This window comes from Erpetoichthys calabaricus, chromosome 5, assembly GCF_900747795.2.
Source record: "Erpetoichthys calabaricus chromosome 5, fErpCal1.3, whole genome shotgun sequence".
Lineage (NCBI taxonomy): Eukaryota > Metazoa > Chordata > Cladistia > Polypteriformes > Polypteridae > Erpetoichthys > Erpetoichthys calabaricus.
In genome coordinates this window covers 89,944,649-89,962,757 of record NC_041398.2, presented here as the reverse complement: position 1 = coordinate 89,962,757, position 18,109 = coordinate 89,944,649, and the positions used below count along the sequence as shown (strand labels likewise).

Below are 18,109 nucleotides of genomic sequence, written 5' to 3'. Positions count from 1 at the left end.
AAGCAATACTTATGCCATATAGGAAATATGGAAAAAACAAGAAAGCAAGAGATGTGTACTTACAAATACAGTGTGAACAGCATGTATATTATACATATAAACAGCAACTTTTTTTTTCAGGTAGACATTTTAAGAATTTGTCACTAAACAAATTAACTACAATAGTCTACTTCTTTACTAAGTCAGTCAAAACGAACAGTGTAGAATTTATACTCTCATTCCATAAGTCTTGCTTTCACACTTTGATATTTATTTTCATTTCATAAAACCTTTTTTTTTGTGGCTAGCTTCAGTACTTTTTTTTAAACATATCTTTTTTTAATACAATGAATTTTACAAAGGTCAATTTAATTTGTCATCTATACAACATAGGCAGCAGTAACCTACCCCTTATAGACACAGAAAAGTAAAATTGAATCAAACTAATAAGCAGCTTCAATATGACAGCTTATTAAAATTAGCTTCCATGACTCTTAATTGCTAGGGCCTGCCAAATCAACAGTAAAAGAAGAACAAAAAAAAGTGCTTTGTCAATTTTTTTTGAAAGATAGTTTACATTACCTGGTTAATGATGTATAATACACGAGTTGCATCATTTGCATACTGACACCTCGAATAATCTTCCTCAGCCCAAAATCCACCACGGTCACACCGTCTCCAAGCCTTTCTCTCATCTGAGGACAGTCCTGGATAAATGCCACTCCCTGCAGAATAGCGAGTGCAAAGCTGATATGCAGTTATGCCAGCCAGTGTCCTTGGCCACCTAAAAAGTAAAAAAAAAAAAAAAAAAAAAAAACAACTTAAAACAAAGACAGTAACATGTTAATGTTGTAATGTGGGCACAAAACAGAGACAACAGTGTACACAAGTTTTATGACAAGGCTTTGTCCAAGATATTTCCTCAGACAATTGGCCTTATAGTGTAATGACATTTGTTAAATGTATGTATTAGAAGTACTATGTAACTAACTGAGTACTTTTCTTTACCCAATATTTTTACCAGGGACTAATATTAGTTTACCAGAGCTCATTACTTTGGAATATGCAAAATACTGTGGTGTAGTGGTTAAGGCTTAAGGTATTTGGGTTCAAATCACTCTACTGACATTATGTAACCATGAATGAGTCATTTCACCTGCCTGTGCTCCTGCTGGAAAAAACAAAAATATAACCAATTGTACCTCAAATGTTGTACGTTGCCTTAGATTGCGATGTGATCCAAAAAAGTAAAATGGAAATTTAAAAATGGAAATTGGCCATGAGTGAAACATTTCTGTGATAGATGAATTTGTGATTTTCCTAGTGGTTGAACGTGACTTTTTTTGATGGTCACTGCAAAACATAATTTTACAGGAACATTTGTTCTTTTGAATTGACACAGGTAATTAGTAGTAATAATGGGAATAATTAATGTAAGTATAATTTTATCTTTAGCACATCCTCTAAATAAGGTAGCTTCAATCACAACTAAATGGAATGCATTGACCTGAAATCATGTACCATTACACATTTTTTAGGGTTTAGACTAAAAGCAATATAGAATAACTATGGTTTGCTTTAATTTATTACATATAGCACTGATGCTTACAGGCTGTACATTTATAAGGCACATGCAATACACTGAACAGTGTAAGTATTGTACATAAAAGAACTGCTGAAAAGAAATAATTTGGTGAACTATATACAATGTCTACCAACTCTATGTTGTGTTCATGGGAGATCCTTTTACTGTGCTAAGCAAACGTTAACTGACCAAGGTATGCCGTTGCTCCTGGCTTGTGTTGTACACAGGAGTTGAAGTAGGCTCACTGAAGTGCACTGGCACATCAATGTTTCTGCTTTGAGAACTGGAGTTGACCAGCACATCGTGGGTTGATCCCCAAGTGGACACCCCAGTTCTCCACAATATTGCATGTATTTTATATTGCAGATGACACCCAGTTATACCTTTCATTTAAATCAGATGAAGTTTCTCCGATGTTGTCTTTAATTAGTTGTGTTAGTGAATTAAAGGAGTAGATGAATGAGAACTACTTGTCTTTAAATACAGATAAAACAGAGATGTTAATTGTTGGAGGGAATGACGCTGATCACAACAATACTTTGTCATCATTTAACTCAGTTGGAATCCCAATTAATTTTACTGAATCAGCCCGCAATCTAGGAGTTATCTTTGACTCTAGCATGTCATTTAAAGCGCATATTACAAAGTTGTCCAAAACATGTTTCTTCCTTCTTAAAAATGTTAGGAAATTAAGGCGCTTTCTAAATAAATAGGATTCTGAGAAATTAATTCATGCATTTATCTCTAGTAGGATTGACTACTGCAATGCAGTGTTCACTGGATGTTCTAACTGTTCTTTATACAGCCTCCAGTTAATACAAAATGCGACTGCAAGAATTATTACAAGAACAAGAAAATACGAACACATAACTCCAGTTCTTAAATCCTTGCACTGGCTCCCGGTTAAGTTTAGGGCAGATTTCAAAATCCTTCTTTTAACATATAAAGCATTAAATGGCCGAGGTCCAGCTTACTTGTCTGAACTTATCATGACTTACAAACCAGAGCGCACATTAAGATCTCAAGATGCTGGTCTGCTTATGGTTCCAAGGATTAATAAAATAACAATGGGAGGTCGAGCTTTTAGTTACAGGGCCCCTAAACTGTGGAATGCTCTGCCTGCTACTATAAGAGATGCCCCTTCGGTCTCAGCTTTTAAATCCCGGCTGAAGACTCACTACTTCAGTTTAGCATATCCTGACTAGAGCTGCTGATTAACTGTACAGACTGCATCTCTGTTGTTAGTCATTAGCACTAAAACATAAGTAACATGATAGTTAGAATTGGATACTAACCCTCACCTATTCTGTTTCTCTTCTCGGTACTCAAATGTGGCACTTGGTGCCACAGCCCACCTGCCAAGTTGTTTTGCCTGCCTAAGGTAAAGTCATCCCTGATGGAGGATCGCAGGAATCGTGAGAAAGAGGGGTCCTTTCTTCGGATTGGCTGGCCCAACATTGTTTCAGCCGTGGAATGGCCAAATGGGGGAGGCAGCTTGATGGATGAGGTCTCCAGGAGTCTAAAATTATCTAAATCTTATTGTGATATCATCTACTGTTAAATTCTGCTCCGTACTTCTAAAAAATTTTTTATTTTTTTTATTGAGGATTTGTTCTGTTCTGTGTATTGTATTGTATTGTATTGATCACCTTCTTTTGACACCCACTGCATGCCCAACCTACCTGGAAAGGGGTCTCTCTTTGAACTGCCTTTCCCAAGGTTTCTTCCATTTTTTCCCTACTAGGTTTTTATGGGAGTTTTTCCTTGTCTTCTTAGAGAGTCAAGGCTGGGGGGCTGTCAAGAGGCAGGGCCTGTTAAAGCCCATTGCGGCACTTCCTGTGTGATTTTGGGCTATACAAAAATAAACTGCATTGTATTGTATTGTATTGTATTTCGCCAGCAAGGGCCCCTCATCAGCAATAGGCCCCAGCCTATTGTTTGAAGTATAATTACCATAGAAAGTAAGATCAAAAATCCAGGAGGGCAACCACAACCTTCCAACCCTTCCTGAATTTGTATGCATTTCATACGGCATCGTAAGAAGTGAGAAAAATCCTATGGAATAGGGAGTAGAGCATGTACTGAAGGACACAACTTGCTAAGCATATCTTTATTGATGAATGTTCATCATTCCACTTTGCTCTTGGCAGCACCACCATTTCTCTGGGTGATTCCTTATTGGCACTTTTGGATTATTATCAACAAATATCAATTTAAACAAAAGTTGGGATCACTGCTAAATATTGATATATCAAAATATCCTTTCTTAGCAGATACCTACTTGCCTAGACAGGAAACAGTGTTTTTGTTGATGAGTGGGTGAGTAAATGAGCTAGTAAGTCAATCAACTTTGCATACCTAAATTTAAACAAAACAAAAAAAAAACAACAAAAGACCTGGTCCAATGCCTCCAGAGTCATTTCTAAAATGACAGATTACAGGGGTGTGAGAAATAAGAATAGAAAAAAAAAAGAAGAAAAAAATACATTTTGCTAAAGTGCAACCAGCAGGTGGCACTTTTGTGCCAGGTATAAATTAAAGTTGCAAAAAACTGATTAAGAAATGTAGCTGTTTAACTAGTTGTATATCAATACCATTCAGTCTTAAACACACCAAGTTTAAAATTCAGTATAAACAAGTATGTTTGTTTTTCACTTGCGTGTTATGCTATTTGTACATTAATTAAAGCATAAACATGAGACATCCATGTTAGGATAACAGATTACTCTAAACTGACCCAGTATAAGTGTGTGTATGTTTGTATGGATAAGGTCTCCCTGTGAAGTCAACACCTTTAAATGTTTGACTATTTCCTCTTAAGAGAGGGTTATCACAAAGAAAAGAAAACCTGCCTACAGCTTTGCTTCATGTAAAACTTGGGTAATTAGGATTTGTTTGTGTATCTATCTATCTAATAGCAATGTATATGAATGTATATTCAGTCTTCCAAAATTTTAAAACCTGGATTCAATGTAATAACAGACTGCTATTCAACTACCCCTAAAAAGAGTCTGATATGTAACACTCTTTTTAAAAAAACCTTATGTAAAAATAAATACAAAACTTATTTACTAAGTGTAAAAAAAGTCTTGCAAGATGAAATGTTTGTACTTGTACCAAACAACCAAACTAGCACCATTTTCATACAAACAATGTAGCTCAAAGTGCTTTACAAGATGTCAAAGAGAAAATTACAAGAAAAGAAAAACAAATTAGGCGATAAAATAAAAGATTAAGTAAGAAAGAAAGAAAAAAAGACAAATGAATCTAAATGACCTTAAAAACAAAATATTAAGTAAAAGAGTAGCATCCTTATATATAGTGCCACGATAAAAGCCTCTAAGGTTAAGTCCAGTGATAAGGTCAGGGAGGACAGAAAAAAACTAAAACTTCAGTTAAACTGGAGAAAACCCATTAATTATCTTTGTGTATGCACACCTTGTGTATATGCTCACCAATTACTTAACCTCTAATAATTTGATGGAACTCTTTCAGTCTGGTTTCAGGGCGCAGCACAGCTGTGAAACTGCTCTTCTTCGAGTAAGCAATGATTTGCTTATGGCAGCAGACTCTGGACAAACCAGCATATTAATTCTGTTAGACCTCAGTGTAGCATTTGACACTTTCAGACAGGACATTCTACTGTCCAGAATGGAGAACATGCCGGGTATCTCTGGCACTTCAATCCAGTGGTTCAAGTCCTATCTGACCGATAGGCAAGAGTTTGTTAGTCTTGGCAACAGCAGATCCAGCTTAGCGCCAGTCACACAAGGAGTTCCTCAGGGCTCTTTCCTCGGCCCTCTTCTCTTTGGTATTTATATGCTTCCCCTTGGCCATATTATTCGTAGCTATGGACTGGGTTATCATTTTTATGTAGATGACACTCAACTATTTCAATGCCAAAAGTGCAACTTCATCAGAGTTTTCTCAGCTCACAACTTCCCTCAGTGAAATTAAAACCTGGATGGAGCAGAACTCTTTAAAATTAAATTGCAACAAAACTGAACTCCTGCAAATTGGCACTAAAGTGCTACTTAAGAAAATGAGCTCCTTTTCAGTCACTCTTGATGGTGATCTCATCCACCCACATATATCATATTAAGAAACTTTCTTACTTTCACCTCCGTAACATATCCCGTGTTCACTCATTCCTCTCCTTTTCTAATGCTGAGAAACTTGTCCATGCTTTTATCACATCCTGCATCGATTACTGTAACTCGCTGCTGGCAGGTGTCCCTTCTAATCTTATAGCACAGCTCCATTTGATTCAAAACTCTGCTGCAAGAGTCCTTACTCGAACCAGCAACAGTGAGCACATCACACCCATCCTGCTTCGCCTTCACTGGCTCCCTGTGTCTTACAGGACTGAATATAAAATTCTATTAATAACCTTCAAAGCTTTAAATGGCCTTGCACCGGACTACATCAGTGACCTTCTAAATCACTATGCTTCTGTTCGCCTACTAAGGTCCTCGGATTCTGGTAATCTTGTTGTACCTCACACTAACCTGCACTCTATGGGTGACAGGGCCTTGTAGCTCCATAGCACCCAGACTTTGGAATGACATCCCGAAATTAATCAGATCAGCTGACTCCATTCATTCTTTTAAAAAACAACTTAAAACTCATCTATTTAGGAAGGCTTTTAACTTAACTTAACATTCTACCCTTTCTTTCAGTTTACCTCTCTGTCCAGGTGCTCAGGATAATTTGTGTGTCTGTTATATCACAAATTAGGTTATTTGTTAGGATTTTTCTTTTAGTATTGAATTTAGTATTCTACTCTGGTTTATTGTTCTTTATTCTATTTAATGCTTTGTTATCTGTTTCATTGTTCTATTCAGGAAAACATTGGTATCCAATGTTACATATATTCTGCTGTTTTTTCTAAGACTCTGAAGTGCCTTGAGCATGGGAAAGGCACTATATAAATAAAATGTATTATTATTATTATATGTACTGATAAGGTCTGCCAAAATGACTGGTCAGAGAGGAGCAAGGAGTGTTCACCTTGGCAATGACAAGCTTTAAAAAGTCATCATTTGTCGAGAATGTTGTGTATTCAGATAAGGTTAACTGTCTTTGTTTTGAAGTCTCCTGGCTTCTATTTCAAAGAACAGGAGGACTATTACACTTGATCCAAGATCTACTAGTGGGTTCTATGACCAGAATGAAGAATGGAGTCAGTGACTGATGGGAAAAGGGTCCAATATACATGTTGAAGGCCTCATCCTCTGTAGTATAAGGAGTTCCTTGAGATATTGTGGAGCATTTCCATGGATACATTGGTGAGTAAACAAACAGAGTTTGTATTCAATGCGTAGATGGACAGGGAGCCAATGAAGTGACCGAAGGATTGGTGAAATGTGTTCATATTTCCGCACTCTCATCAGGATTCTTGCAGCACTATTTTGAATTTGTTGTAGCTTTTGAAGGCTCTTGTTGGGTATCCCGATGAGGAGTGCATTACAATAGTCTAGTCTGGATGAGAGAAAGGCATGAACCAGCTTTTCAAACAGACTGAATTTTTTGAGGTGATCCTGAAGCTGAACCAAAACAACCTTTTCCAAAACCTTAGTTCAAAAATGGAAGGTTGGAGATTGGACGATAGTTTGCTATCACTTCAGGATCCAAAGAGGATTTTTTTAAATGAGGTCTAATTTTTGCAGTTTTCAAGGCCAGTGGGACTAAGCTGCTCTGGACAGAGTGATTAATGATATCAGCAATAAGAGGGCTTATATCTGATACATTAGCTTTTACCAGAGGAGTAGGAAAAGGGTCCAATATACATGTTGAAGGCCTCATCCTCTGTATGATGCCCTCAACTTCTTTAACTGTGGTACAGAGGAACTGGGAAAGGCAGCCCATTGGCTTTGATGTAGAAACATCCAACGATGGAGGGCTTCAGGCAAAAAATGAGGAGCGGATGATGTTTACCTTAGAGGTGAAATATTCAATAAAATTATTGCACTGCTCCTCTGTGAAATTACTACAGGTGTAGGTGTGAGGATTGAGTAAATGATTTATCACGGAAAAAAGTTGTTTGGAATTTCCAGGACTGTTGTTGATTAAATTTGAATAGTATTGAGATCTGGCAGTGGTCAGTGCCCTGGAGTAGTTTTTTTTGGTGTTCCTGATAAGCTAATTTGTGGACTGTTAAACTGGTTGCAACAAAACGCCGCTCGAGGGCTCGCCCAACTAATTTCATCTGTTGAAGCTCACTTGTAAACCACGGGGCAGATTTTACAAAAGACTTGTGTTTTTCTTTTCTAAGTCCAACGACCTCTGACGTGAAAAATTCCTTTGCAATAAACTGGCTACAGTCCTTCTTAGATGCAAGACTGTATTATAGTTTTGTCTCATTTCTATCTTCAGGTAGAAATACTGTTCTGTCATTATTTCTGTCAAAAACATTTTTTTTGCTCATGTTCTGCTGTGGGCCTTTGCTAAGAAAATGTTTAATTTACTTTCTTACCTAAAACTACTTTTGCACCAGTGAGTAATAAGCCTGCTACATCACATTTTAAATAAATTACACAATTTTAGTATTTTAGTTTAATACTAAACTTTAACAGTTTTTCATAAAATTTAAAGATAAAATAAACCAACCTGAAATCTCCTTTGTTGTTGATTACTCTCTCAGGCGGACAATACTGAGCTGTACTTTCCAACACTACAATGCGGACTGTTCTTGTGTTATTCCCTCTTCGTGTCCGCACACGACACTCCCATTTCCCATTAGAACCAGTCTGAATATTGGAAATTGTTAAAGCACTGGAGGAAAAGAAAGTTTCCATTCATTAGCAAAAAAAAAGAATGTATTTTCGGGATATTTAAACTTCTGATACATCACTTTAAAGTTCATGTCTGAAATCACATATTAAGTGTGTTCCACTGTTCAGTTTAGTTTAGCTCCAGAGAGTGGGTGCGAAAGAGAAGTTCACTTTTTTGAACTTAAGGACTCATAATATAAAACTTACCAGAGACTGTGTCAATGACCCCTGAGGTATTTTAGCTTATACTAACTGATAATCAACTTAAGCTACAGCAACAGATGGCATTTAATAGAATTGCACCGAAAATAATTCTTAATATTTAATGTTATATTAACAACACATCCATTAACTTACCATGGCTGCAGTTTGGTGGTAAAATGACTTCCTCGCCCCAATAAGAGTATTTGAATATTTTATAATAATGCTATATTTATGCGATTTACATTTTGAATTCCAGAAAGAATTTATATATAGATGAAAGACTTTAAAAGACTCTTCTTGGTTGTGCCTCTAGTGAAAATGAAAGACTACTACCAAGGCTGATAAAAATACTTCTTGCCCTTATAAGTATATTGTAATTGCTGCCTACATCAGGATTGCATAGGCTCTTCTTTTAAATAATTGAGGAGTTATTTAATGTTTCCTTCTGAATAGTTTAAACTGTTTATCTTCAACTTTTAATGAGGAAAAATGCACCAATGAATGGTAAATTGCAAAAAAGATCAAATTCTGTTATACCCCCTCTTCAATTTACCAAGTTTCACAGTGTACTTACTAAATGATTGTATACAGTACCTTCATTATTTTCAATTACCTTGCAATAAGTGAGCAATTCTCCACTTTTGTCTTTTCAATGTAAATTCCCTGAGACGCATTTGGCTCCACCACTTTACCATCTTGATACCATAACACCTGCATATCTTGATCAATGTATGAAGCCATGCACTGAAATGGAAGGCTGTCTCCTTCAAATACTATCTGGTGGTTAGAAGGGGTCATTTGAAAAGATGGCAGCTCCAGTGGAGCATCTGTAGAGAAAGAACACAAAACACATAATTGCAGTATGTTCTATTGTAACATGAATTCAGAAAATGCTGCACAATAAAGAGTCATTTAAAACAATCTGAGAGTGCTGCAGAGCTGTCTTACTGCTTAGTTGTAATAATGAAACTCGCTAATGTCTTACCACAAGTCAAAAGTTCAGGTTTGACTATAGTCACTAGCTGTCCTTGAAGAGACCTTGGATATGCACACCGGCTTTCACGTACAGTTATGTTTCTCTCCTTAATCCAGAACATCAGCCAAAGAAGCTTGCAGTCACAAAGGAGATACTGTGTTTGAAATTCTCTAATTTTAAACAGATGAAAAAAGGCTTTCAATGTATACTTGAAACTTTATGCTCCAAGGGTACATCATTTACAAAATAACACAAGAATATTCAATTTTAAATATTAATAGAAAATAAGCACTTCTCACTATAAAGACAACATTAAAAGAAGTTTATAAAGGGTTTTGAAATGATTTTTTCTTAAACTCTTATAAAAAAAAAAAATATATATATATATATATACTTACAGTGTTTTTAAAGAGGCGAGGTGATCAAAAGTACCTTGAGACAAGGATGTAAATATATTTCCAGAAAGGTTTCTGAAAATAAAAATGTGACACAATTTCAGCAGATGCTATTTGCTAGCTGAACAACTTTCAATTAAGAATTGTTTTAATACAGTACTAGAAACCTTCTGCTGTTATGAAGTTTCTGTTTTATTAGCAGTACCCTACAGATACTAGGACACAAAAATCATGCATGAAAGCTGAATACTCATCACAAACAAATTTTACCCAAAAGGTGTATTTTGTTTCTCATCTCTAACAGTTTGGGAAGGAAAAAAATGATGTACAAAACAAACTGCTGCATTTTGTTTATAATGTCTTCTGTTTTATTGCTAAAATAGTACATGTACAGTAAATCAAAAGACAGTGATGATCAACAGGGAATATGCTTACCTTACATTATAAAGAAAACAATTTCAATTTAAGATGATCTTGCAAACTATTAGCAATATAATCTGAACCATCAAGGCAAACCCTCGCTGAAGGGTTTCAAATAGGGTTGATGTCCAAATTATAAACAGTGGAGTTATGTAGGACTGACAACCAGACTGGTACAAAATCAAACACTATGTACTCTCTGCGCTGAACTACAACACAATGAAGCAAAAGCCGAGTTTCTGTGTCCTAATTTTCCAGGCAGACAAAGGGTGACTTGTAATTGTTTTAAGCCCCCAATATTGTCTTACATGCCATAACAACCAACAAATGCTCTGGAATGCATTAAAATTTGCATGGTGAGTTGGAGGAGCATTTGCTTATTTCTCTTGCAGAATTGCTCCAGCTACATTAAGCGAATTTGGATACCTTGGCAAAGATTTCATTTGGATTAAGATTAAGATTTTAGCTGGATGAATAAAGTACATCAATGTTTTCTTGATTTTACCAGTGCACAATTGCTAGGCTGGTGTGCTATGAATGACTTTCCTGTTGAAACATGTACTTCTCCATTTTAATTTTTTCTGACAGAGAAGCACAAATTAAGTTTTCCTTTTTATTTCACCTCAGTATTTTTCCATTCTGTGCCCCTATTATATTTTCTTAAGTCATGCTAAGTCACAGTTTGTCAGACAAGTTGTTTGCTGGATGACCTACATTTAGGCAGTGTGTTTATTGTTTTATGTTTTCCACTGCTTTACAATTGGCTAAGTTCTAAGTGGTTTGCAATACCTCTTAAATGGGTTTATTTTTCAAGGCTTTGTTTTAAAGATCTCTTTTAACCTTACTGAAGGACATTTAAGAGAGAGATGTACATAGCTTTACAAATTCATTTAAAGCAGGTCATAGTGTACTTACCTCACAAATTTACAGTTTGCCTCGTGGCCTAGTGAGGTAATATATTTTATTGGAGTAGATTATTTTAATATATAGAAATCATCATATTATTAACTTTGTATAAATTGGTAAAGACTTTTGCCTTTTTCTACTTAGTTTGGCTGGGTGAAAAAAGCTATGCAGCCCATCTACTCATATATTATCTTTTCTTTACAGTAATGGGGAGTTGAAGTCTACCCCGTATCACCGTGTGGTTGACTGGAACCAGTTCTGGAATGGGCACAAGATTGTTTTGCAGTTTACAAAGGTGGAAAAAGGTCAGTCGATTTCATATTCAAAATATGTGACAAAAATAAGAAAAATATGGTTGTGGCTTAAAAATTAAAACATATATCCCCATTATATATATTAATGAACTGAACGTTTTGACTTGAATGTTTCCATAATTTTGCTGGAACTACCCCAAGTACTAGGGAAAGAACTTCAGTCTTTTTGTACAGCTTGTAGATAAAGATGCTGCTTTATTACCCATGGTTGTCTGGACTCTAAAGGCTGTAACATACACATCCCAGTTGGCAAAGAAGAATAAACCCGGGACATTGGTGGGATTACATTTTAGAAAAGGAATATTTAAGGAGTCCCTGAGGAGGTATGAGAACCTGTTCCTGCAGAACAACAAAACAGCCTGTCTGGACAGTTTATTGTCACGACATCCCACACTAGCAGCTTTATGAAAACAGATTTATAAATTAGTTTCTCTCTTGTGCATCATGCTGGCAGAATAGGCTCAGGCCTTCCATGATCCTGAAGTGGTATACTGTAAATGGGTTTGATAAGGTCAGTGTAAAATATCACTTCTATCAGCCCAAATGGCAATCCAAATAAAAAAAATCCACATTTTTTAAATAAGAAAGTTCTACTTAATAAAAATGTAATTACGGAAGTGATAGAATGCATTTACTACAGAATTTAGGCTATGTCCATTTGTTATGGACCAAAACATTGAACTTGGTACAAGTGATCATGATAATGAGCTTGACCAGAGGAAACAAAGTTGCTCAAGACTGAGAAGATTTTGATAAACTGACCAGCAGATGTACAAAGAAAAAAAAAAACAAAACAGTATTCGATGATCAGGTTTAAAACTCTCAACTCTGCTACAATGCTATATACTTACAGTCTGATGAGATTTGGTAGACCGTTAAACATGTCAGCATGGAGGCAGCCAATCCTGTTATTTGACAAATCCCTAAATTAAAAATAAGTGTATATTATATATCTTCATGTGAAACTGATGTTCAAATTATAATCTAGGCTACATAATAATTCTAGGTTTAACCTCTAAGGCAATTCAGTTATGGAAATCCTCCAGTTCATCCATGTTTTTTTTATCTGTTATTTCAGTTTAAGGATCCACTTACGGCTGATTAAGTACATATGAAAATCATTTAATGTTACTGAGCCTTACACATAAGTATCTAACATAAACAGCATTATTAAACAGGAAAAGAAGAAATGCCCCTATAAAATGTCAATTTTACAATAAATCATCATAACCTACATATAAATAGTTTTGTGGGTTTATACTAAAGGTATTATGTCATACTGACTTATGCATATTATGAACCTTTTAATGTCTGCTACTCATTCAAAGACGGAGCTAGCTAGCTAGCTAGATAGCTAGATAGTTTATTAATCCCAAGGGGAAATTCACATACTCCAGCAGCAGCATACTGATAAAGAAAATATTAAATTAAAGAGTGATAACAATGCAGGTATACAGACAGACAATAACTTTGAATAATGTTAACATTTACCCCACCCTCCGGGTGGAACTGAAGAGTCGCATAGTGTGGGGGAGGAATGATCTCCTTAGTCTGTCACTGGAGCAGGAAAGTGACAGCAGTCTGTCGCTGAAGCTGCTCCTCCGTCTGGAGATGATACTGTTTAGTGGATGCAGTGGATTCTCCATGATTGACAGGAGCCTGCTCAGTGCCTGTCGCTCTGCCACAGATATCAAACTGTCCAGCTCCGTGCCTACAATAGAGCCAACCTTCCTCACCAGTTTGTCCAGGCATAAGGCATCTCTCTTCTTTATGCTGCCTCCCCAGCACACCACTGTGTAGAAGAGGGCACTCGCCACAACCATCCGATAGAACATCTGCAGCATCTTATTACAGATGTTGAAGGACGCCAGCCTTCTAAGGAAGTATAGTCGGCTATAATATAATATAATAATATAATATATAATTATATTATAATATAATATTATAATATAATAGCGATAATATAAGATAAATACTAGATCTATTGATTAACCAGTACTACTTACTAGTTTTTTTTTGGTTTGGCCAATACTATGCACTAAGTCTGTGCAATCAGTTGGCTTAACCATATAACACTAAAAAGAGCAAAACCAAGTTCTCCAGCCCAAAGTACGATGAAAAGAAAATTAAAAGTGGAGTCAGACTTAAAATACAACGAATGGCAGCTGAGCACTTAAGTAACAATAAGAAGAATAAAAATGTAATTCTGTACGTGCAAGTATAAATATAAAATGTAAATCAGCACAGATCCACAACGGAGATCTATGACTAAAATGATAAAAAAAAAAAAAAAAAAGTTCCAGAAACAGTTTACCATGTTGATGTTATATTCTGTAGATTATTTAAATGATGGAGTTTGTCTAGTTCTAATCTACATAATTGCTTGGAGCCCGGGCCTGTCCTTTGTGTTGTCTGCATGTAGTAATACAAATAAGAGTGATTCAAGGCAAAAGTCACATAATGCATTCTTGTTAACCAGAGGTTCATATTTAATAAGCTCAGTTTTAATTATATCATAAAGCAGAATTAATAATTGCAATTCTATATTAATATGATATAATCAAATGTTAACTGGTTACTGGTTTTGAAAAAAGCTACTGCTTAGAGTTATTTAAAAGATTCAAGAATATCATCCATCAGACAACAGACACTGTATACAGATCCCTTGTGATTTCAGGGAGTTAACTCACACTTACTCTGAACAAAAAAATGTCCTTAAGAAGTTACTGTTAAAAATAGGTAAATATATTAACAAAATTAAGAAAATATTACTTTTTCATATTAAAAGGTGAACTATTTGTCTACACAAAAAATTATTTTGTAAATCCAGGTCCATCAGCAAGACTGATGGAAATCAGTTTTGTTACCGGTCTATTACTAAAATCTGATCCACTGATCAATATGTATTGATCATTGGCCCCTTAACACTAAAATTACCAGAGCCTACGAAAAAACTCGTAGATCCGGCCAACCTTAAATCGCTTCTTAAAACCGTTCTCACCTCTCTGCCAGCGTCTTTTGTCATCTAAATGTACTGATAAAGACAAGCTGCCAGCAGCCGGCTATTCCATCCCCCCAACGACTTAGAACATAAACGAACTTTTCCCAGCTCATGCCTTGATTGATTATCTGGGAATGAAGTGGAGTTTTAGAGTGGAAATAATAGATTGTTATTTGGAACACACGCATTTCATATGTGTTGCATTTCTACAGTAATCTGTGTAAACACATTGTTAAAACAGATATTTTATATTCTAGTAGTAAATGACAAAATGTAGGCATAAACTATATAATGTATGAAGCCTGAAGTCCAAATATCAAAGAAACACTTTCACAAAAGGTACAAAAAAAAAGCCACCGCCAAAAAAAAGCCGCCTTAGTGTGTGACATTGACACTCATTAGCTATCATTGTTTCCGTGGCGCAACACATCAGTCGCTGACTGGGAATCAGAAGGTCATGAGTTCGATCCTGCACAACTCCCTTTTGAGAAGTGTTCTTATTTTCACTATTTTAGAATAAAAAGATACATTTGATTTCAGTTTGTAACAACCGGTGTAATTTATGATACAGTGATCCCTCGCTATATCGCGCTTCGTCTTTCGCGGCTTCACTCCATCGCGGATTTTAAATGTAAGCATATGTGAATATATATCGCGGATTTTTCACTGCTTCGTGGATGTCTGCGGTCTACAGTATGTGTGCTTCCTCAGTTGATTTGCCCATTTGAATTCAAACAAGGGAAGCATTTGAATTCAAACAAGGGACGCTATTGGCGGATGGCTGAGAAGCTACCCAATCAGAGCACGCGGTTAAGTTCCTGTATGCTGCTGATTGGCTCAGCGACGGAGCGCTGCATTAACCAGGAAGTCTAATCTCACTCATTCAGCATTAACACACGTTACTGCTACTGCTTCAGGAGCCGTGTCCAAGCGCCAACAGAAGATGCAAATGATTGCAGAAAAGGTAAAAGTTTTGGATATGTTGAAGGAAGGAAACAGCTACACCGCTGCAGGACACGATTACAGCATCAATGAGTCCACGATTGTTTTTATTTAAAAAGGAGGAACAGCATATAAGATCTACGGCCGCAGTGTCCTTTAACCAGGTCGCAAAACGAGTTGCAAGTGAACGTGATAAGGCAGTAGTCTGGATGGAATCTGCTTTAGGGATTTGGATTGAAGAGTAATGAAAGAAGAACAACGGCGGTGCTAAACAGTCGCCTGAAGAGGCTCCTTTAGAAGAGCTGTAACGCTATCCTTTGTTGTGCAGTAAAATTAAACTCATCGTTATCGGACAAGTCGTCGTGTCATTGTTGGTGAGTAACCATAATTAATTATTTACGTACAGTACTTGTAAACATGTACATAGTTTAGTGTCGCTGCACACACATTTTACTGTATACAATTTTTCTTGCATTGTACGTATTTATTGCTGGTGGCCTGTCTGTCGTAATGGCTGTAACATATGTGATATCGGAGACGCTCGATATCTTTAAAATAATATTTAGGTTTTACTGTATGTAAACTGTGTTTACATACATAATTTCAACGAATCTTACCTAATATCTAAGAGAATACAAAGGGTTTATGCTGTATAATTGTGCGTGAAATGTTTATAATAGTGTGGGAGAGTTTAAAAGGGCTTAACATATATAAAAATAACCATATAAACATATGGTTTCTACTTTGCGGATTTTCTTATTTCACGGGTGGCTCTGGAACGCAACCCCCGCGATGGAGGAGGGATTACTGTATTTGTAAAGGTTAGCTTTGTTAATTTTTTTTTTTTAATTCACTTTTCATTGTCTCAGTCGCGTGCAGGATCCTTTCCTACCACACCCAGTGGTAGTGCCCAGTATGAGCTGCCTGGATGGAAATATTTCTCACAAACAGCCGTCCCACATTTATATAGTAAAGTTAGAGACAATGTTCAAGTGCTGCTGTCAGCGGCAGACAGTTATTCCTTAACAACTGACATGTGGTCGTCAGTTAACATGACACCATATATGTCTCTGACTGTCCATACTATTACACCTGACTGGAAACTTGAATCCAAATGCCTCCAAACTACGTATTTTCCTGAGAGTCATACAGCGGACAATCTTGCTGCTGCGCTCAGAGCTGCACTTCAGGAATGGCAACTTGACGAGAAAAAACTTTCAGCCATAACCACTGACAACGCTGCCAACATTCATGCCGCAATCAGGTCCCTGCATTGGCCGTGGCTATACTGCTTCGGTCACAATCTAAACTTGGCTGTCACAAATGGATTGCATGACCAGAGGCAAAAAACCAAGCGCGCCCTCGGACTATGCCGTCGGGGCCTTTTCACGCAGCTGGCAACGTAAGCATGAACTCCACAAGAAGCAAGTGGACTTGGGACTCCCAAAACATAGTCTCATAACGGTAAGCATAAAACGTGCAGAGAGTTCCTCAGGGGCAGGGGCTCAAATATAAAAAAAGGGGCATATATATATATATATATATATATATATATATATATGCTTTGCATCACATAAATAAATTATATTGAAAAGTAGGCTATATTAAAATAGAAAACCATTTTTTAAATTGTAATTTTTTTCCTGTATTTTTTATCAAATAAATGCAGGCTTGATGCGCATAAGGGACTTATTTAGCCTAAAATAAATGTGCATGCAAATTTGACCAAATGGAATAATATACATTAATGGACTTATTTATTTATTCATTCATTCGTTCGTTTATTTAGGCCTATTTATTCATTCATTCGTTTATTTAGGCCTATTTATTCATTCATTTGTTTATTTAGGCCTATTCATTCATTTAATCGTTTATTCATCATTCATTAATTAATTCATCCATCCATCTGTCGGCAGGACTGCGCAACTCGCTGGGGCTCCAAACTGGCAATGGTGGAGCGCATCCTCGAGCAGGCCCAAGCGATCAGACACGTCCTGTCTGATGACAGAAGGAGCAGCCTGTCCCTGACCTGGCAGGACATGGACGTCTTGAAAGCTGTTCACGAAGCACTGAAACCAGTCGGTGACTTCACTGATATTTTGTCAGGAGAAAATTATGTGACCAGTTCCTGTATCCTCCCCATACTACAGCTCTGCAGGGACAATGTGTTGGCTGCGTCAGAAAATGACCTCCAGCTAACAAAGTCAATCAAAACTGGAATTCTAACAAAGCTGGAGGCCAAGTATGAATCCAATTCAGTGCGCAAAATATTGCGAAAATGCACTTTCCTCGACCCTCGTTACCGTGGAGGATATGAGATGGATGACAACGCATTGGCTGAGACCAAGGCTGAATTACAGGCTGAGATCGTGAGCTTAGAGGCAGCAGGTCCAGTGGCCATCAGAGTGGAAGAGGGAGAGGCGCAACCTGCACCCTCACGAAAAAAGATGACTCTGGGAAGTATGCTGCAAAAAAAATCTGATGCAATGGCAGGTCCCGTCGGCATCGGCACCGTAGAGGACCGAGTCGGAGCTGAAATAACAGCCTACTGTTTGGAGCCAGTTACTCAAGGAGACGAGGACCCACTTCTCTGGTGGAAAAATGCTGCCAGGCG

The 18,109-nt window shown here is 36.8% G+C and overlaps 1 protein-coding gene across 1 annotated transcript in view; it reads right to left on the bottom strand.

The window, feature by feature from the left end:
* The window catches only part of adgra3 (adhesion G protein-coupled receptor A3), a 132,928-nt gene that overhangs the window by 39,477 nt on the left and 75,342 nt on the right, over positions 1 to 18,109 (bottom strand). The window contains exons 5-10 of the mRNA XM_028801759.2: positions 12,404 to 12,475; positions 9,916 to 9,987; positions 9,527 to 9,687; positions 9,155 to 9,368; positions 8,174 to 8,338; positions 562 to 763 (exon numbers count right to left, since the gene is read on the bottom strand). Of these exons, the coding sequence (XP_028657592.2) occupies positions 562 to 763; positions 8,174 to 8,338; positions 9,155 to 9,368; positions 9,527 to 9,687; positions 9,916 to 9,987; positions 12,404 to 12,475 (886 nt within the window). The remainder of the gene's footprint in view (positions 1 to 561; positions 764 to 8,173; positions 8,339 to 9,154; positions 9,369 to 9,526; positions 9,688 to 9,915; positions 9,988 to 12,403; positions 12,476 to 18,109) is intronic.